The sequence below is a fragment of the Mizuhopecten yessoensis genome, unplaced genomic scaffold, assembly GCF_002113885.1.
Source record: "Mizuhopecten yessoensis strain PY_sf001 unplaced genomic scaffold, ASM211388v2 scaffold2329, whole genome shotgun sequence".
NCBI lineage: Eukaryota > Metazoa > Mollusca > Bivalvia > Pectinida > Pectinidae > Mizuhopecten > Mizuhopecten yessoensis.
Window position 1 is genome coordinate 968,105 of NW_018404492.1, and position 23,327 is coordinate 991,431.

At 35.6% G+C, this 23,327-nt stretch overlaps 1 protein-coding gene across 4 annotated transcripts; it reads right to left on the reverse strand.

Moving 5' to 3' along the window:
- Nucleotides 1-12,638: 12,638 nt before the first annotated feature.
- LOC110445524 lies at nucleotides 12,639-21,928 on the reverse strand. 4 transcript variants are annotated; one of them, XR_002462376.1, is made up of 5 exons: nucleotides 21,695-21,928; nucleotides 17,774-17,835; nucleotides 15,047-15,139; nucleotides 14,282-14,363; nucleotides 12,639-13,077 (listed from the first exon to the last, which is right to left on the reverse strand). XR_002462376.1 is itself a non-coding variant. In XM_021490190.1 (3 exons), the coding sequence occupies exons 1-3, from the start codon at nucleotides 14,793-14,795 to the stop codon at nucleotides 12,776-12,778; spliced, it is 411 nt and encodes a 136-aa protein (XP_021345865.1). In that variant the 5' UTR covers nucleotides 14,796-14,827; the 3' UTR covers nucleotides 12,639-12,775. The 4 variants fall into 4 exon arrangements, 1 of the variants encoding a protein (XP_021345865.1); XR_002462377.1 differs by lacking the exons at nucleotides 17,774-17,835; nucleotides 21,695-21,928 and adding an exon at nucleotides 17,227-17,245; XR_002462378.1 differs by lacking the exons at nucleotides 15,047-15,139; nucleotides 17,774-17,835; nucleotides 21,695-21,928 and adding an exon at nucleotides 14,731-14,763.
- Nucleotides 21,929-23,327: the final 1,399 nt, after the last annotated feature.

A 23,327-nucleotide genomic window follows, 5' to 3' on the forward strand; every position in this document is an offset into this window, starting at 1 on the left:
TGCCATATTCGTGAAATATATGTGATTTTCAACGATAAACCATTAGCTATCCTCTATATCGCCTATACCAAGATGTGATAGACTCTATTAATCATATCATTTATGATATTTGTCTCCATTAAAGCTACTGCATCTTCTTCAGTTAAAAGGCCAGCTCATTTTATATTCTATATTTCTAAAATGTTCACTAACATGATTTAAAGTGTTCTCTTTTGTTTATATGCCTGCTAATACTGTGTCCCCAATAGTTTGTATCTCAATCAATGCCGCGTCATCTTTGGTATTCATGTTCACTCATTCGATATCCTCTATGGTTTACATACACACTAGTAAAGTATTCTCTTTGGTTTAGATCCATACAATGTGAACGGAGGGGTGAATCACTATCACCAAAACAACTACGGGTATATTAATACCCCGCCAATGAACGTAGTTGGCAATCAACAGACAGGTTTTATTAATAATGACTACCCCCCCCCCCCCCCCCCCCTATTTTGCGAACCACTTAAACAGCTAAAAATTGAATATTAACGGTGTGTCATCAATTAAACAATGGTTTATTTATTCGTCAAACAAATTGCAACCTATAAAAGAACTTGAAAAACAGCGCTTCGATTCGATTGTGATGGGAATCATTTGACGCTTTACATTTCTCTTGCATGGCAGGCCCCCTGTGTATTCTCCTCCTTTCTGATTTTTGGAATTGCTTTTATTTCTTTGTTAGAAAAAAAAATGGAAAAAAACAGTTGTTCACATTTAATAAACTGACAATGGTACAATGTTTATGTAGTAAGGTCACTGCACTTTATTCTCAACATTTTAAAAGTTCATCTGAGTTAAAAGAATGTTTTAAAGTTAATTGAACAAGTTCAATACCTTACTTCCACAAATAACTCTTAATTACTTCTATTTACTTCTGTAAATGGGCGGATCGGTCGAGTGGTTAACACTCCGGCCTTCCAAGCAGGCGGCCGGGGTTCGGTCTGGAGTGGGTGTTGCGGTATCTGTGCTGTAGCATTCAAGTGAGGTGGCACTATAAATGATACCATTAGAAGCACGGTCCCACTACAAACAGAACACAATACATCTCCAGCACACACACAGGCATACACCCATAGGGAGATCTTAGCCAGGTGGTATAGGACTAGTAGTTAGCGCCTGATAAGGCCGCTCCTGCGAATTCCTCAATATTGTATTGATTAATATATATGCTAATTGTATTGACTGTATTAAATTGTATATCTATGTAGTGTCAATCGTTTTAGAGTGGCTTATGTTAGCTAAATAGGGCGCTATATCAAATGTTGTATATTTATTTATTTATTTTTATTTTAGACATACATGTAAAACGTGTCTTGAAGTCGACCTCCTTCTCTTCGTAGACATACAAACATTAATATCCCAACACAGTCCTGTTTCTTAAGATAATGAAACATACTAATTTAACGTCGTCCCGCTTTTATTGACATAAACACATTACCATCTTAGCACAGTCATAATTTTGTAAAATTAATAAAATATCATAACATGAAAAGGCGATCTTGCTCATAAAAACATGCAGCTATCCAGGGTTGAGTAATTTGGCCTTGAAAATTAAATTGTGTATGTTTGAGCATCACAACAACTCACGATGGTACTTTGAGGACATGCACAATTCATTTTTCTATATTCTCGAGCGTTCGATTCATTCTCTCAAACCCTCGACACAATTTCTTGAGAGCTCGACTTAACTTCTCGACCGCTCTAAATAAATCTTGTAGAAAATCATATTACGTATGTCTTAAATGTACCACCGTTAAAACTTTAACAATTAAAAATAGTTCAACTTGTACTGAGAATTCACTACATCTGTGTTTTTCTGCTTCCATGGTTACCAGCTGGGGTGTTTATTTTAGTTACATTGTATTTGATAACTTTTTCATAGTTAATACATGTGTCATTCTACGTTGGAATGTACTCAATCTTCATGTCATTTGAAAAGCCATTTAGTCAAAGATCGATATGTATGTCAAAAAGTTAATTTAAATATGTAATTAAGATGCAAAATAATTGACAGTTTGACGACAGAAGGTATATTTTCAAATTTTAACTGGCATTCAAGCTAATAAAACTTTGAAAAGTACACATGTGTTGGTTACTTTCATGACTATGATTTTCTCTTTATGAGTACTTCACTTGACATAAATTTGATTTATTTCTGCGCAATCTTGTTCGCCTAAGTGTAGTCCCCCGTTTAGTTTGATTGATGTTTCCTTCGTTTCTCATTCGAACACAAATACATTCTTTGTACAATAATAAACAATAGCAACTTATATATTTTCATCGACTATAATGAGCAAGACTGTCTCGTTAACCAAAGTGTATAAAACACACAGAGAAGAAAAGGAAAAAAAAAACAAATACGGCAGTTGAATTCCCAAATTTTCAGACGAAGGTAATTTCCTAGAAATATTATCCAAATCGTATTCATCTTTTGCCTTCTAATTTCGCCATCTTCCTTTCGCTTTTAATAGCCTGTCATATACGCCATAACGTTTTACGTTTTACACCACTGCCGAGACATTGTAATCCTATGAACGTCTCATCTTGACCTATATAGTCACTGCAATAAAAAAAATATGTCGCTCTCAAGTAGACAAAATCTCGAGTCCACCTAAGGTGGCCTCTCGATTTTATCCACGTGCTCGCGATAAGGAAATTGTTCTCACGACAAACCCTGAAAATACATTGTGATAATCTATAACTATATTTGTTGATACATGACAAACGGTTTTTAATTTAAGTTTGAAAGATTCGGAAGTGTTCTCTTCTCTGTTTTTGCAGTGCTCTTCTGTAATTTCAGTACCTCTCTGTTATTGTAGTACCTCTCTGTTATTGCAGTACCTCTCTGTTTTTTTTGCAGTACCTCTCTGTTATTGCAGTACCTCTCTGTTATTGCTGTACCTCTCTGTTATTTCAGTACCTCTCTGTTATTGCAGTACCTCTCTGTTATTGCAGTACTTTTCTGTTTTTGCAGTTCCTCTCTGTTATTGCAGTACCTCTCTGTTATTGCAGTACCTCTCTGTTTTTGCAGTACCTCTCTGTTATTGCAGTACCTCTCTGTTATTGCAGTAACTCTCTGTTATTGCAGTACCTCTCTGTTATTGCAGTTCTTCTCTGTTTTTGAAGTACCTCTCTGTTATTTCAGGACCTCTCAGTTATTTCAGGACCTCTCTGTTATTGCAGTACCTCTCTATTATTGCAGTACCTCTCTGTTATTGCAGTTCTTCTCTGTTTTTGAAGTACCTCTCTGTTATTTCAGTACCTCTCTGTTATTGAAGTACCTCTCTGCTTTTGCAGTACCTCTCTGTTATTACAGTACCTCTCTGTTTTGCAGTACCTCTCTGTTATTGCAGTACCTCTCTGTTTTTGCAGTACCTCTCTGTAATTGCAGTACCTCTCTGTTATTGCAGTACCTCTCTGTTATTGCAGTACCTCTCTGTTTTTGCAGTACCTCTCTGTAATTGCAGTACCTCTCTTTTATTGCAGTACCTCTCTGTTATTGCAGTACCTTTCTGTTATTGCAGTACCTCTCTGTTTTTGCAGTACCTCTCTGTTTTTGCAGTACTTCTCTGTTATTGCAGTACGTCTCTGGTTTTGCAGTACCTCTCTGTTATTGCAGTACATCTCTGTCATTGCAGTACCTCTCTGTTATTGCAGAACCTCTCTGTTATTGCAGTACCTCTCTGTTATTGCAGTACTTCTCTTTTATTGCAGTACCTCTCTGTTTTTGCAGACCCTCTCTGTTTTTGCAGAACCTCTCTGTTTTTGCAGAACCTCTCTGTTTTTGCAGTACGTCTCTGTTTTTACAGTACCTCTCTGTTATTGCAGTTCTTCTCTGTTTTTGAAGTACCTCTCTGTTATTTCAGTACCTCTCTGTTTTTGCAGTTCCTCTCTGTTTTTGCAGACCCTCTCTGTTTTTGCAGTACCTCTCTTCTCTGTTATTTCAGGACCTCTCTGTTTTTGCAGTACCTCTCTTCTCTGTTATTTCAGGACCTCTCTGTTATTGCAGTACCTCTCTGTTATTTCAGGACTTCTCTGTTATTGCAATACCTCTCTGTTATTGCAGTACCTCTCTGTTATTGCAGTACCTCTCTGTTTTTGCAGAACCTCTCTGTTTTTGCAGAACCTCTCTGTTTTTGCAGAACCTCTCTGTTTTTGCAGTTCCTCTCTGTTTTTGCAGAACCTCTCTGTTCTTGCAGTACCTCTCTGTTTTTACAGTACCTCTCTGTTATTTCAGGACCTCTCTGTTATTGCAGTACCTCTCCGTTATTTCAGGACTTCTCTGTTATTGCAATACCTCTCTGTTATTGCAGAACCTCTCTGTTATTGCAGTACCCCTCTGTTATTGCAGTACCTCTCTGTTTTTGCAGTACCTCTCTGTTTTTGCAGTACTTCTCTGTTATTGCAGTACTTCTCTGTTATTGCAGTACTTCTCTGTTATTGCAGTACATCTCTGTTATTGCAGTACCTCTCTGTTTTTGCAGTACTTCTCTGTTATTGCAGTACTTCTCTGTTATTGCAGTACCTCTCTGTTTTTGCAGTACCTCTCTGTTATTGCAGTACCTCTCTGTTATTGCAGTACCTCTCTGTTTTTTCAGAACCTCTCTGTTATTGCAGTACTTCTCTGTTATTGCAGTACTTCTCTGTTATTGCAGTGCATCTCTGTTATTGCAGTTCCTCTCTGTTTTTGCAGTACTTCTCTGTTATTGCAGTACTTCTCTGTTATTGCAGTACCTCTCTGTTTTTGCAGTACTTCTCTGTTATTGAAGTACTTCTCTGTTATTGCAGTACCTCTATGTTATTGCAGTACCTCTCTGTTTTTGCAGTACCTCTATGTTATTGCAGTACCTCTCTGTTATTGCTGTACCTCTCTGTTTTTGCAGTACCTCTATGTTATTGCAGTACCTCTCTGTTATTGCTGTACCTCTCTGTTTTTGCAGTACCTCTCTGTTATTGCAGTACCTCTGTTTTTGCAGTACCTCTCCGTTTTTGCAGGACCTCTCTGTTATTTCAGGACCTCTCTGTTATTGCAGTACCTCTATGTTATTGCAGTACCTCTCTGTTATTGCAGTACCTCTCTGTTATTGCAGTACCTCTCTGTTTTTGCAGTACCTCTCTGTTATTGCAGTACCTCTCTGTTATTACAGTACCTCTCTGTTTTGCAGTACCTCTCTGTTATTGCAGCACCTCTCTGTTTTAGCAGTACCTCTATGTTATTGCAGTATACATTGTGTTTGCCACCCTATTTACAGTATATTAGGTTATTTACACGCGCTGAAATTAGGGCTATTTGACTAAAAGTCCGAAAATTAAATCTAAATGGATTATCACTTCGCGATCTAGTGATGGAAAAAAATGTCCGCGGTGTCCCAGCACAGGGACGGAACACTCGGCATATTAGTGTCAAAACCATTAGACATGTGATATATATAGAATCTTACATGGGTTTCCCGTTCATATGATATTTATAAAACGAGGCTCAGCATTTTTTCAAATTAACGAGGCTCTGGCGAGCTTAAATGAAAAGTTCGTGACGAGTTTCATAAATTTAATATGAAATGAAAACGAGTGTACAATCCTTTTTATCACATATTCAAGATTTGTTCCTGTCAAACGACAATTTTCATGTAACCCTGAAATGTAAAAAGACGCTATTCTAACTACAGTGGGTAAGTCTTTGACATCACAATTGAAACAATTGAAACTTACGTTAAATCGCAGTGCTGATAAGTCATGTTACATGGGTCAATACCTAAAAAATATGACCAGGGTATATTCACTGGCTTACACAGCACACTATGTTATACAAATCTTTTTTCGAACAAAGTTACCCTGTATGAATCGTCACAACGACACGCACGCTATTTCATGGCGACGTTACTCATTTTAACGCTTGTCATTTTATTCTGCGTATGTTATTTTCGCGATCATGTTAGTGACCTGCAAAAACGCGAACAGGTCTCGAGCTTGTACACTAAGAGAAATAATTGACACGCGCCAGTTGGTTGTGTCTGCCAATGGGTAACACGTGTGTGGATCACGCCTGTTGTTATTGTCTGCAGAGATCTAAACAGATGCGGTAACGTCACATCTATTGTCAAACAGACCATTACTACCCTAAGGTACCGACTAACCGTCAACATCAAGTTTGGTTTGATAGAGAAGAAAATTGCGTTCTCCTGGAATCGACTGATGGGACAGCCAAATCTTGAAATGCTTAGCAAGAGCAAAACACATCATCGCCCAAAACAGTATATAGATCGAGTTGTCCTAGCCGCGACATTTCTAGATTAAGCTAAAAACTGTCATTTGCACCTAATCCGTAATCTATATGTGCCACAATGTTGTAACCTTGAGTTGTCCATCTTTTCGACACGTCACCGAGAGTCTTAAGAACTTGGTATAGAATATTATGTTTAATACAAAGTGGTATCGTCACATGTAATATTTTGATATAGTTAACTGCATTGTGTCTTCCTTTTTACAGTCTAGGTTGGAAGAGCTCTATTGTAATGTACGTCGTGATATGTGAAAAGTTATAACTTTACGCTATAATTTCGTCTTTTCCACATTAACAACTGATGTTATTTAGATACGTGGTATTGGTTCTTATTAGCAAACGAATATTTAAGAATAAAAAGTACAGCTCTATTGGTTATAATGACAAAAAACGATCCATTACCAATTCTTATTCCAACTTTTAAGGTATAAGTGAACAACCAGCCAACACGATGCTGTCAGTATAAAACTGTCGAGTTTTTACAAATACAGATCCATCAAAACAACGCATTATATAGAAAAAAAAATGTATTTGTTTATGCAAGGGTTTTTAAAGGTCCACTGTACTAATTACATTTTAACATCCTCATAAATTGGCCTCAAATCAATTTACTCTCCTTTGTGCAAGAATTTCCATTTCATGACAAGGTGTGATATAAATTAATTGATCATCATATATCGACTCAAATCAACATATTTACTTATACATATGAATGAAAAGGAATTACACGTATACGGTCGTGGGACTTCAGCACGGTTTTTGTATTTGCACATGTTATTGGAGTTAATTGCTATTGGACGGATCACTTTCTTGCATGATAGAACCACGTTAAAGATGGATTAGCTGCATCCTGTTTATGTGTGACCTACCTTGTAATGAGTTGATATACAATGTTTATACATGTGTGTATTGTTACCTGTTTTGGTTATTAATGTGCACGTGTCTGTTTACCTATAAATGGTACAATCGTACACAAAAATAACATCCATCCTTAGCTTTTAACACAAGTACAACTTATTGTTGTAAACTTCAAATATTATGTTCATTTCATTATAATTACAGGTAATGCGTTCTTCTGATTCATTACAATAGTCAGTCAGCAGGTCTATAACATCACTGTCAGTCGGTTTTAGTCATAAAGTGTACTTATGAACTCTCTTTATAGCACATGTTAGTAATGCATAACCGTTTAGCCCGAGGCAGTATGACAGTCTCTAAAGCCTGGAGCATATATCTGATACGTCTTCAGCTGTCATAAAGCTGACGATATATCGTATGAGATTTGTTTTAAGAGTATCAAAATAATAGTTCTGAAATTACTTTGACAGTTTGTGTCCAGCAAAGTGTTTTAATATTATTCAAAAACAATATAATCTTTCAAATTAAATATATCATATATTATCATTAAATTTACCGATGGGGTAATAATATGTATAAATAAAAGTAATACATAAATATAAACATAATGTATTTTCTAGCTGTGCTCATGTTATCAATACGGACAGGATGTGATGAACTTTATCACAATTCTGTTTAGCGGAATTGGACTGGGTTGATTTTCGGCGACCATGTAGCTCAACTTGTTTAGCGTCCGTCTAGTTATCGGAGGGTCCCGTGTTCGAACACCGGTCTGGTGGTGCATATTCCGCACCTGCCACATTTGATGCCTGTGATCAGCCCTTGTTTCAAGTACTGGGTTTATGTTTGGCAAGGGGATACCCTAACCTGGGTTGTAAATAGATGTCTTCTGTGGCCAAAACTAAGGAGAATGAGCAATGAACGACGTGGAAGTGGACTGGAGCGATCGCAAGCGACCAGGTAACTCAATTGGTAGAGCGTTCGTCTAGAGTTCAGAGTTCAAAAACCGGTCTTGCCGTACATTTCCCCGCTCAAGCAAAACACAACACTGAACACAATAGCAAAAACATGTCATGAACACGTAATGTCAGTACGAATCATGAACCACAACTGTTAAAAATGAAACACACATTCGGAAAAGCTCTCTTAAATAAACAAATATGATATAAAAATATGAACTGTAAGATCCTGCATGGATGAATAATATCATTAGGAAGTTGATTAGAAAAAAGGAAATATCTGCATCGCAAAGGAAACATCTACATCGCAAAGGAAACATCTACATCGCAAAGCTAAAACATTTCAGAATGGTGATGACTGGGTAAATATCAGAATTATGATGACTAGGTAAATCTCAGAATGGTGATGACTATGTAAATCTCAGAATGGTGATGACTGGGTAAATTTCAGAATGGCGATGACTGGGTAAATCTCAGAATGGCGATGACTAGGTAAATCTCAGAATGGTGATGACTGGGTAAATCTCAGAATGGTGATGACTAGGTAAATCTCAGAATGGTGATGACTGGGTAAATCTCAGAATGGTGATGACTAGGTAAATCTCAGAATGGTGATGACAAGATAAATCTCAGAATGGTGATGACTGGGTAAATCACAGAATGGTGATGACTAGATAAATCACAGAATGGTGATGACTAGATAAATCACAGAACGGTGATGACTATGTAAATCTCAGAATGGTGATGACTAGGTAAATCTCAGAATGGTGATGACTGGGTAAATCTCAGAATGGTGATGACTGGGTAAATCTCAGAATGGTGATGACTGGGTGAATCTCAGAATGGTGATGACAAGGTAAATCTCAGAATGGTGATGACTGGGTAAATCTCAGAATGGTGATGACTAGGTAAATCCCAGAATGGGGATGACTAGGTAAATCACAGAATGGTGATGACAAGCTAAATCTCAGAATGGTGATGACAAGGTAAATCTCTGAATGGTGATGACTGGGTAAAACTCAGAATGGTGATGGCTGGGTAAATCTCAGAATGGTAATGACTGGGTAAATCTCAGAACGGTGATGACTGGGTAAATCTCCGAATGGTGATGACTAGGTAAATCCCAGAATGGTGATGACTAGGTTAATCGCAGAATGGGGATGACTGGGTAAATCTCAGAATAGTGATGACTAGGTAAACCTCAGAATGGTGATGACTAGGGGAATCTCAGAATGGTGATGACTGGGTATATCTCAGAATGGTGATGACTGTGTAAATCTCAGAATGGTGATGCCTAGGTAAATCACAGAAAGGTGATGACTAGTTAAATCCCAGAATGGTGATGACTGGGTAGATCTCAGAATGGTGATGACTAGATAAATCACAGAATGGAGATGACTAGATAAATCACAGACTGGTGATGACAAGATACATCTCAGAATGGTGATGACTAGGCAAATCACAGAATGGTGATGACAAGCTAAATCTCAGAATGGTGATGACAAGGTAAATCTCTGAATGGTGATGACTGGGTAAATATCAGAATGGTGATGACTGGGTCAATCTCAGAATGGTGATGACTAGTTCAATCACAGAATGGGGAAGACAAGATAAATCTCAGAATGGTGATGCCTAGGTAAATCACAGAAAGGTGATGACTAGGTAAATCCCAGAATGGTGATGACTAGGTAAATCTCAGAATGGTGATGACTAGGTAAATCACAGAATAGTGATGACTGGGTAAATTACAGAATGGTGATGACTAGGTAAATCACAGAATAGTGATGACTGGGTAAATCACAGAATGGTGATGACTGGGTAAAATTCAGGAAAATTCAAAATACTTTTGTAAATGCCATACGTAATTCAAAAAGTAAATATTTTAACAAACTCTGCGACAAACTTAAACATAATAGTAACATAAGTATTTATAGAATGGCGGAACATTGTCAAGCCATTGCGTTCAAAAAAGACGACTCATCCGTCCTAAACAACTATATGTGTATTATCTATTATACAAATATGTTTACAATTTTTGAATTGACAAGTCTTTATTATCTCCTTGTCAGTCTGTCTTTAGATCCGGCGATTCCACAACATACTAACTTATATCTATTTCTGCTCTAAGTAAAGGTTAAGAAATAGGAATGGTTTTCTGTGACATTAGCAAAGCGTTTGACCGAATGTGCCATTGAGGGCTTCTTTCTAATTTCGACAACTTTGGCATAACAGGAGATGTACTTGCTTGGTTCTCAAATTATTTACTTTATCGCTCTCAACGAGTTGTTATCAATGGTAAACAGTCTGATTCAACATCTGCTACAGCCGAGGTTCCCCAGGGTTCAATGTAAGGCCCATTGTTGTTTTTAATTTTCATTAACGACATTGTCGAAGATATCAATTGTATTATACAATTATTTGCCGATGACACCTTCCTCTACGTTGTAGTGGACTTGCCGGATCTTAGTGAAATCCTTATAAACGGCAATCTAAACAAATCAATGATTGGTCTTTAACGTTGCTTGTTAACTTAACCCTAACAAAACAGCGACAATGATTATAAATAAGAAAAGTGATAAACCAATTCATCCCTCCATATTTATGAATAACATGCCTTTAACAGAAGTCCCATTCCACAAACACCTAGGCGTCTGTATCTCAGCTAGCGGAGGATTGACCGACCATGTGCAATATATAATCAGCAAAGCATCAAAGAAACTTGGTATTCTAAGGAAATTTAAAGTCAGTATTGACAGAATGACTTTACAAAAAATGTATTTTACTTTTCTACGACCCCTTTTAAAATATGGAGATGTAATATGAGACATTATTATACCTTCTGTTAAAATCTCGTAATCTGATTGGTTGAGAAAGATGTGAACTTTTTCAATGTTCCTGCTCGTTTTACAAAGATAAAGACGACAGGGTGTTATTCCAAAAAATATCACATGCGCCAAACGTATGCGTGCACGGTTCGTCCCAGTGCCAGGGTGTTCCAAAAAATATCACATGCGCCAAACCTATGCGTGCACGGCTCGTCCCAGTGCCAGGGTGTTATTCCAAAAATTGTTACATGGCCGAATGTATGCACCCCTGGTTCATCCGAGTGAAAACTTCTCTGAAACGTTTGTCGACCTTTAAAAATGGTGAAGTGGTGAAACACCTAAACATGACACTCGGTATAATAAACGCTTCCTTGGGGTGAAAATATGCAATATCGCCCTCTCATGAATGTGATATCTATATAATACAACGATTGAGCAAAGTCAATTTTAGAAAATATACATCTTGAACAGGCCAGAATTGTAACTTGGGCCACTAAACTAACTAGTCATGATCGAATTTATTTAGAATATGGCTGGGGCCCTTTTTCTGTTCGAAGAAGCAGACACAAAATCATACAATTCCATAAGATTATCCAAGGTCAGCCCCGAAATACCAACAACTAAGAGTAAAATGCTTCAGAAGCATTCCTCCCGACTATAACGTAAACCTTCTACTGTACAGAAATCTTGATCTGTATGTAAATTATAATGAGAATATCTTTGACTGTGTGCAATATTTCATGAACCAGACGAAACGATTTTAAGTTTGAAGACCTAAATTTTGATTTTTTGGTATTTTTACATGTGGAACATAGTGATACTTTAATGGTACGGCCCATGTATGTCACGACACGTCAGTATGGATATACATACACAAATTGTCATAGTCTTGTTTGATGATACTTTTAATATTAAAAAATTATACCAGGTTGCTGTTCATTTCATTTCAAATCAATTGTATTGTATTCAAAAAACACAATTGGATTAGGCACAGGCATTGCCTATAAAAGCCCTTTCCAGGTTGCTGTTCAACACTGGCTGTAGGAATACGCAGGGATCGGCATGGACAGTTTTTATTATAAGTAATTAATTCATTATATGTTGACACCTTCATTGACATGGACAGTCATGGATATGTGTCCATTTACAAAATATATTGCAGCCAGTTTCTCTTCAATAATGCAGTCAATTTAATCCGCTATATACTTACCCCAACAACCGTTTCTTTAACCCCTTTTGCACCTCTTTCCCTACTTCCTTCCCCATCTGTTTCTCTTCCATAAAATAATATATTAAATATATATACTATATCTTATCTTTATTATTATGTATAATATTAGTCAGAGCCGTATAACCGCTGTTTCACAAAAACGGAGACAGATCAACATAAATACTTTGTATTTGTTTTCGAATCCTATATGTATATCATGTTTGTATTCCTGGAATGTTATACCAATAATAAAATAAAGTTTAAACTAATCAAAAGAACCAGAGAATGCTGACGTAAAACAATGCATTACCCCTTATAGATTAAATGTTCTATGTTACATATTCTTTCTTGAAACCCTAATTTAAGTTTGATGTTATGCCGTTGTTGGAAAACGTTTAAAGCGTCCTTGTTTAAATTAAAAAATCATCACAAAAATGAGATTTTAACAAATATTTTTATTTTCATTCAGTTTATAATTGCAATTATATTATAATTAATATATCATTTACTAAGTAAAAGGTATTTGAGAAAAATCTGCATAAAGAATACGATTGGACTACTTTGTATTGAAGAATAAATCGCTTGTTTAGTATTTATCAATTCACCACCATTGTTGTGTGAGCCGAGGTTCCAATTCAGATCCACCTAGATCGCTTATCAGCTGCTCTTGTTGTGACCTTAAGTCACTCATCCGCTGTTCTTCCCTCGATCGTAAGTCGCTGATCATCTGTTCGTTTCTTTCTTGTATGTCGCTTATAAATTGACTGCTTATCTCTTGACCATTCCCCCGAAAGTTGTTCCTATGATGTCCCAGTTGGTGTACATTGCCAGCTATATTCGCCAGTGGGTTATACCCGTAGTTGTTTTGATAGGGATTCATCACTCTTTGCACATTGTATGGATCTAAATCAAAGAGAATACTTAATTAGTGTGTATGTGAACCATAGAGGATACCGAATGACTCTACATGAATACCAAAAAAGGATGCAACATTGATTGAGATACAAACTATTGGGTACACAGTATTAGTAGCCATATAAACAATAGAGAACACTGTCAATCAAGATAGGGGAATCTCAACCCTCGGAGAAAGATTCTTAAGTTGCCAAACATTCGGCAAATCCTCGTGTTTGGCAATTTAAGAATATCCCCTTGGGTTGAGATTCCCCTATCTTTTTTCGTCCCACATGGGTGTTCCACATGAGTGTTCCACATGGGTTGGGTGTTCCACATGGCACTTTTCATACGTATAGTTGGGAGAAAGTAACATCCTTGCTTCCCAAATATACGGTGTTTACGTGTCGTAGTTGATACATTATGTAAGAGCTTGATCCGAATTCCGAATAATGGGTTTTTGATGCGGGCTTAATGTTTCGCAATTGTAGCCCAAAATTACAAAAATATATTCACACGGATTATATCTTAGCGTTCTAAACGTGTGAAAGAGTTGACTTTTCGCTTTGTTTTAGCACAGAGACTGGAAACTCGTGTTAAATAGTACAAAGAAAGGGGCTTTATGACAGCATATTGAGCAACATTAAATATATATTTTAAACAATCTTCAATAAAAGTACAAATTGTGTGATATAACATATTCCCAATCTTCATTACTGTTTAAGTATATAAATCATCACAACAACATGCACGCTATTTCATGACGACTTTACCGTAATAATGTATCGTAATGGATTTTTCCGATAATATTATGAATTTCAACTCGAAACTTGAAAATAACATGAAGCGCTTATCAATGGTGTTGTTCAATTTAATAATTGTATAAAGATCACAATGAGTGTGTTAAATCATAAGCTATCACTAAACTGTCAACACATGTAGAATGGCGATTTCTGTTCACATTCGCTTTGTATTATATTTTACAGAAATCCTTATCAGCGATATTGACTAAATAGGAAAGATGACATTCAGCAAGTATTACATGTAACATTCACAACCTTTCTGATATGATTACCAAAAAATGAAAGATAAACAGTTAAACTCGATGTAACACATCTACAACATATAAGGAACTTACAGTATGTTAATTTGACGACAAAAGCAATTACAAAGACATAAAAACAAACCGGACAAGTTGTGACGATATACGTACTATATATCATTCGACCCGTTGTCAAGGCTACAAGGCATGGTAATAGGCAAATTAGCCGCAACATCTTAATACCGTCCTGTTCCTGAAAAATATTTGTGGAAAAAATATATTTCTATCTTCACACGTTCATACAAACATATGTATCTCAATACAATTCTGTTTCTTTAAAAAGATAAAAAAAATATTAACACCGTCACTCTGCTATAAATATATGAACATAAGGATATTAATAACTCCTGTTTTCGTAGACTTAAATATAAAATCACAGCATCGTTATGCTTTTGTAGACATGTACATATGATCATCTTCATGCCGTCCGGCTCCTATAAAAACATCATCATCTCAATTTCATCTCGTCTTTCTGAGATGAAACAATCAAAGTAAAGTTGGACAGTTATTCGTTATTCCGAATATCGAATAATGAATAACGAATAACTGTCCAACTTTACCTTGCCGATAAAACATGAACACTTTCACGCAGTCATACCTCTGTTGATATACGTATGAGTAACATGTTGAAACCGCCTCACTTCTATATCCAGGTGTTTGTAATTTCCAATTGAAAATGATATTCATATTACGTCATCACTTAAACATTATGGATTCAAAATATTCCATGGTTTAGAACTAATATGTCAGCACTTTTCACGGTCAATTGTATCGACATGGGCATTTGTTCAGTCATTTACTAAGTTTCCCCTTAATTTAATTACAAGGTTCAGCATAAAATTATATAAACTCCATCAGTTTGTATTTTGAACTTACCTTGTCTGCGTCTGATCCACTTATATTGATTTCCTATCGGCAGATACCTTTATATATGCGTTTGGCATGGAATTTAGTCGAAGATCGATGTATCTGTCAAATATTGAACATATGTAGGCTATAATAATGCCAAATGACTGACAGTTTAATGACGACAGGTTTATTTAGACTTAAACAGGCATTCAAGCTAATAAAATTCGAAGATTTAACCTGTGCTACGTAACTTCATGAATAATAGATTTTATATGAGGTTTTCCTTTTGCCTTTTCTTTCATTTTGTCCGACGTAAATGCAATTGTTCTTTTACCTTACAATGAACACTTTATTCACCCCTTGACCTGTAACATCCATTTGACGTAAATGTGCTCCTTCGTTTAGTTTTACTTGGTTTCTCGTCAAAATACAAATAATTTCATTTCTAAATTGTAATACAAACAACGATAAGTTATATAACTTCACTGGCTATAAAGAACAAAACGTCCGTTCACAACAGTTAGTCGAATACACAAAGATGTAAGGAAAAGAAAATGTAGCAATTAAATTCCCGAAAAATTGAATGAAGACAATTTTCTAGAAATAGCATCCAAATCGTATCCATATTTTGCCTTCTAAATTAGCAATCTGTCTTTAGCTTAAATAACCTGTCAAACACACCATGATAATTGGTTGTCTCTGACACTCCACCTCCGCCGAGACTGTTTGACTTATTGGCGCTGTGTTATCTAGAACTATCTTTGTCATTACAATTTAAAAAAATATCTCTCGTGCCTATACACAACAAAGGCCTGTTTATTTTACAGAACTCAAACGATTTGGAAGTCTTTAGATGTGAAACTGTTATACTATATCCAAACCTAACAATACATCAATTATTAAGATGTTTCTAAGCACACAATGGCACATCATCTTCCCTGTTCTTGCAATCCAGACCGTGTTATCAAGCCGATATACATCAGTTTAACTATTGCACTTGCACCATAACTGAATGGTCAGTCGGACATTTAATATTTACTCATTCGTTTAATCTTTGTTTTATCTCAATGGCTGTACTGTAGTGTTTTAGCACCCTTTCAATAAATGATGTTTCCGAACAGACATCCTGGTATTGTTTCGTTCTGTTCTTCATTAACGACCGCTGTTCTAACTTTCAGATGAATATCACAGACAAATAGGCCAGTTATGTTTGATAAACCAGATAAATGTCGTTTTCTTCAAATTGTAAAGGAAAAATAACCAATTATCATATGTTATTTATAAAAGAATCCCACCAACATCATGCTGTATGCTGTAGATATGAATGTGTCATTTGTTTTATTACACATTTTGTGGTATTAAACAATACTGATCCAACAAAATACAAGTGATATATTACAGAACAAAAATCAGTATATATATCTATGTAGTGTTTTTGTTTATTTCTTAAATATTCCGGTGTGCTTTTTTTGCAGTTGTAGAACAGAACGAAAGAATACCAGGATGTTTGTTAGGAATCATCATTTATTGAAAGGATACTTTTCAACACATTTCTTTATACATCCAAGTAGAAGGAAATACATGAATAACTTCTGAGGACTAAATAAGTAATTTGTTGTTATTAAACTTCCTTTCAATAGGACTGCTCGCTTTCTTGTCTGACCATAGTTAATATGTTAGTGGCTTGTCGGGGAACTCGGATGATATGCTTTATCAAAGTTCATGTTTGACCTATATATTGAAATGAGATAGTATATACATGTATGTATGCCCCTTGCACTCATAACAAGCAAAACTCGGACAACAATATGATGAAAATGACCACCAGAATGGTGACATTGAATTTGTTAACATCAATAGAGCCACACTAGGGCTCTTAGCATAAATCAATAATATATGGAAAATTATATAAAAAATTGAACAACCCATTAGCTGCCACAAGTGGCTTCCTGATGCGGGGATATGTCCCAGAGTGAGATAGCGTCACCTCTGACCGCTTGACCAATCACTGACCAGCCTCAGAAACCCTGACGCTGTTATCGGCAGCCAATCATTGAACCGTTTATTGTGCCAACAATCCAAGCTCCAACATTTTAATTAAAATAACAGTAAATCAATCAAATGTGTGTATGACGTTACGAGCATGAATTAAGTTAATTGCTTAGCTGCCTTATATACCAGACACGAAAAAAATAATTAGTGCACACCTGTATACATGTATTTGTGGAGGAGGCTTAATCAGGATCCATCCCTCTCATACGATGACAGATACCAACCACGAAAAAACTAATGGAAAGAGGAAATGTTTGTAAAACTTTTAAACCTGCACTAACCGGCGAATAACTTAGTGTCGCTAAACTAATATTATGTAATGATAACGTTATTATCTCCCCTTATAACGGAAATGTTATTCATTATTGATGTGAATTGTTTTTTAGTATTACATAGTGTAATAGCACCAGAAATATCATCCATCCCGAGCTTTGAAAGAAAAATACACTGATAAATTCGGAGAGTTAAACAACGCATTATATATTCAATCATGTACATATATTTCAAGCATCGAAGTTCTTGTCAAGTTTCCATTCTAAAGTTTATTTACTTTTTAATGTTAATGAGCATTTTCATCAAAAGCTACGCATTCTTCTGATTCATAACAATAGTCAGAAGGTCTGCAACATTACTCTCAAATAGTTTTACTAATCACGTGTACTCATGAACTCGCTACATAAGCAATATAAGAAATACACAAACCTTTAGCCCGCGGTAGTATGGCAGTCTCGATAGCCTCAGGCGTATATCAGATATGTCTTCAGCTGTCATAAAGATGTAATATGTGTGAGAGATATTTTATAATTCTAAAATAAAAAGCTTATTGTTTTATCATCACGAAAACATATTTCTATATTTACCTTCGCAAGGATTTGTATATTTATTATTTACTATTTAGAATTATATTAACATTAAAACTATTAGTGGTGTTGTTAACATGCAATGGTAATTGTTATGTTTTAGCATATAGTGATATTAAATGAAAACATTATTTCGATGTCACGAACTCTATCATTAAATTCACAAACCGACGTTTCTTAACTTTGATTCCTTATTATATGGTACTTTGTGCAGCCATGAATAATAGCTTACTTGTTGCTGTATCAGACATTGACAGGAAAAATGTGTCTATATATAGAAATTTGGACCTGATTATATCAACGTATGTTCTAAATTTGGAGCCAAACATTTCCTGAAATCTTAAAGACTTTTTAGAAGTAATACATCGAAGGTTATTGTTTTCGCCGACTTGTATAATGAAAGCTTATTTTCAATTAAGTCAAACCCATTTTAAGTACTTTCAACTAGGTCAAACTCATGATAAGTATTTACAATTAAGTCAAACCCAATGTAATTTACACAATATTAGCGATATTAATTACGATTCCCCTACAATACACACTGGAAGTGTCTGATATATACTGAAATAAAATTTGTAAACGCTATTTCCCTGTTTAGCTGTGTGAACTGTTTGTAAACTTAAGATGAAGCGTAACTTCACAACACCAGCAAATTAACAAAAACGTGTCGTAAACAACGACTTTGGTTTATAACGAATCCTGCAGTATCAGTTGATGAAACGTACCTTTTTCTATCAGCTTTCTTGAATTCACATATAATACCAAACATAATTAATTAATAACGAATTCAAAAAAGTCCATAATATATTCAGAAACTTACGCTTTTCACTTTCCAATGTACCCCACACGATCTTATGTTTAGTTAGTGGCTCTCTTTCTCCTAGTTTATTATATATTTATAAATATAGACTGAAATAAACTCAATCGTTTTTGCAGCCCGAACCTACCTTTTCTACGTCTGTTCCACTAATGTTAAATTCCTATCGGCAAATAGGTTTATAAAAGTATGCCATGTTATTTAGCTAAACATCGATGTTTATGTCAAAATGTTGACATATGTTTGTGATAATGATGAAATAATTGATGGCATGACGACGGCACTTTACGTTGATGCAATTTAAAAGTTTTCCCTGTGTTGTATAGCTACATGAAAAATAGATTATATGTAGTTTTTGCCGTCTTGTTTTTCTTTCTGTGCACACTTTCCTTGTCATAAGTTTAACCTAACATTGCACGTTTCATTTAACCAAAGAACTGTATCTACCGTTTAACGTTCGTGTGCTCCTGGATTTTACTAACGTATTTGACATTTACTCTAAATAAATATCTTATCCATGTGTACTGCTTAACCACCGTTTGACCTTAAATCATAATTTCGGTTGATATTTGCACAGCTAATTAAAAACCTGGATTAAAAAAAATCATTCCTGTTTGGTTTTGTGATCACACTGAATGTAAACATAGATTAAAAAAGCATTCCTGTTTGGTTTTGTGATCACACTGAATATAAACCTAGATCAAAAACATCATTCCTGTTTGGTTTTGTGATCACACTGAATGTAAACATAGATTAAAAAATCATTCCTGTTTGGTTTTGTGAATCACACTGAATATAAACCTAGATTAAAAAATCATTCCTGTTTGGTTTTGTGATCCCACTGAATATAAACCTAGATTAAAAAATCATTGTGGTTTGGTTTTGTGATCACACGGAATGTAAACATAGATTAAAAAATCATTCCTGTTTGGTTTTATGATAACTCTGCTGTCGCTCATCATTTCTTTCATTGTCAGATCTGCCAGTAGTTTAAAAAATGTGTCTTTTCAAAACGTGTTTTGAAATTCTCTTATTTTTTGTTACAGTGTATTCGCTTTTGTTGCGCTGTGTATGGCCTTTTGTTGCGCTGAGTATTGCTTTGGTTGCGCTGTGTATGGCTTTTGTTGCGCTGTGTATGGCTTTGTTATGCGGTGTATGGCTTTTGTTGCGCTGTGTATGGCTTTTGTTGCGCTGTGGATGGCTTTTGTTGCGCTGTGGATGGCTTTTATCCGATTTGATTTTCAACTTTTTATGTATTAACTACCTTTGAACTTATATAGTTAATTATAACTTAACATCCTTTAAAATATCATATTAATGAAAACATTTATTTTGCAAAAAGATGGTTGTCAACTTTCTCTAATATTTTCACCGTAATTGAATTCTGTTATACAAATTTGTTGAAATCTATCTTTACAGTTACATCCTTATAACCATTCTTTTGACAAATACTCGGTTACGTTGTTTGATCCGCTTTTAGATGACGAAATATGTTTCCATTTCTTAATTGGTTTGAACGATATCTTCCAATGGTAGACTTTATAATTAACTGTCAGAACAAGATCCGAATATCATCCTGAGCGTAGACTATCCGAAAGACATTGGAATATGCAAAGAAAGTGATAAACAAGGATTGTTTGTATTTCGTTGCGAACATATAATGTACAATATACAACAAACTGCCATATGCGGTTTGCGAATACAGTGAAGCGTTTCATTTGACGTAACGGTACCACCAAATTAAAATTCTGTATTCACATTTTCACAAATATAGATATGTTCATGATTTTACTGAAAATTCACTGTAGGTCGTAGGTTGCAATATTTTATTTTACATAATCATAGTATTTCGAAATTTCAAAATATAAATTACAGGGATCGAATTCTGTGCATTTTATCTATGTTGCTAACCAGGAATTATAGATGCACAGCATCATATGAGAACCTAACGTCGAGGCAGCACGGACTGTGCGAAATTTATGTATTGATAAGGGAAGTCCATCTTCACCAAAAACACTCCTATGATAACAAATAATAATAATAACTCGAGGTTCTTATAAACCGCTTTATCGCAACTTAGTTCGTAGGTCGTCTCAAAGCAGTTCACAAATTATTATCCGCGGTTATAGGGCCTTTGCAGCCAGCCAAAATCTTTCTCAACTCCCTGGGGTGCTGTCATTTTGGAGCTCACAGCTAGCATTCTACACATTTTCAGCTGAGTAGACTGGAACAAGCGAAGTAAATAATCTTGCTCAAAGATACAACACAGTGCTGTCCCGCAACCCTTCGGTCAAGAGCCAGGCGTCCTACCACTAGACTACCAAGCCTCCTGCTGGTTGTTTCGTCGTGTTTATATATTATATGAAGAAAATCAAAATAAACAAAACAAGCTTTGTGTGGAACGCTTCTTTGTAATCATCATGAGTTACGATGCAGAGTAACCCTTCATCAATGTTGAGTTATACATACATATATATTAGTTACATGAAAATATGAAAATTGTCTACTATTTATCTACATTTACAGAATGGTATGATTGGAACACTATTACGTTCCCCTCTAAATTTAGTGTATTTATGATAACGTACACTACAATATTATGGTATTTTCAACAAAGTATTATACTGGTACATGTTCAACTTGATACAATATAAGCAGGGTTGTTTTTTACAGTATTTGAAAGTAAACTTTTTAAATTGTAAGAAAAAGGGATTTAGATATATATAAAAATGCTTGTTTCACAATTTGTGCTAGTTTGTATGTAAGTTATATCTGAACAAATGTTAAGTTACATAAATGTGAATATCGGTATTTGAACAGGAGCAAAATATGTAAAGGACTGAAGAGTATGCCCGGGTATCATTTAATTAAATCCATAAATGTATATCAAATTCATATTACAAAAGACTATGAACGGTTGACCAATGACACGTGAAAAGTTCATACCTGACGCAAACTACCTTCATCACAGTATAACGGAGACGCCAATTCATCCACCACGCTCAATGATGTCACCTCATAGGGTAATCACTACAAATGTATCCACTACGCTCAATGATGTCACCTCATCTGATAATCACTACAAATGTATCCACCACGCCCAATTATGTCACCTCATAGGGTAATCACTACAAATGTATCCACCACGCTCAATGATGTCACCTCATATGGTAATCACTACAAATATATTTACATTTGCATGGCATTGTCACTATATAGCCTCTTTGAAAGCTGTGTCGTTGATGGGACTTTAATTACCATGCGCACGAGACATAATTACCATGCCGCACGAGACACAATTCTTAGCGTATTAATTACAACACTGACCGGAACTACAATATCCAATGTAAATAAACATGACGGCTGCTGAAATATCGCTGGGCATTGTGAGATTTGATAATGTCATTGTAAATTTATGTGCAAAATAAAAAATAAAATAAAAAACAAATTTATTACAACGAAAACAAGACCAAGGTCTGCAATATCGTACAAAATGCACATCGGTTGAAATCACCAATGCCGGCAATGGAAACAATTTTAACGCTCATGCAATTTATCAGAAATATCGTCTGTTACACTGCACTGATCAACAGGGGTTCGTTATAAATGTCTGAAATACACATATTCTATAGACCTACTGACACATATGTTACAGACCTACTGATATGAGTCACAGCACACATAAACATTTCAGACATTTGTAACGAACCTGTGCTCCGTCGCAAGATCACTCACTTCAAACGCTATCAGTTTCACGCGTCTCGCATCCACGGTTCCTCAGTTTCAGACGACATGTCAAATAACGATGCTGTTATAGAATCTACCGACTGTTGTCGGGTTCCCATACAATCAACAAATACATTCACGCCTGGATTCTTCACAAAATGAGCAAAGAGAAAAGTTCGAATTAACTTCCAAAAATAACTCCCTCGTGGAGGTCAAGGTCCCATTCACGGTGTTCACTGTATTTATCCATGCGCGAAATTTGTTCCGGGGGGAAATCGAAACAATTTCAAATCTAACTTTCAGCTCAGATTTCTATTGAAAAACTGGAATCACCCTATAGAAATATCATACGCAATTGTATTGATACTTAATTGTGGAATAAATTTGAAGTGTTTGTTAAAATGTCAAAGTACTACTTTGTTTGCCAATCAGCACGCGACAATACGCTGTTCAAACTATTGAACGAAATTGTGCGGACTGTCGATAAGGCGGGCATTTTTGATTTTAATTATAAATTATAAGTTAAAACATAAGAGGCAGAGAAACGTAAATATAAGTATTGAACTGTTTTTGTATGATATTTATGATCTATTTTGACGCATTATGTTGTTTGCTTGCAAAGCTGTGTCATTCAAATAGATCATAAATACCATATAAAAACAGTTCAATTCTTAAGTATCCACCACGCTCAAAGATGTCACTTCATAGGGTAGTCACTACAAATGTATCCACCACGCTCAAAGATGTCACCTTATAGGGTAATCACTACAAATGTATCCACCACGCTCAATGATGTCACCTCATAGGGTAATCACGACAAATGTATCCACCACGCTCAATGATGTCACCTCAT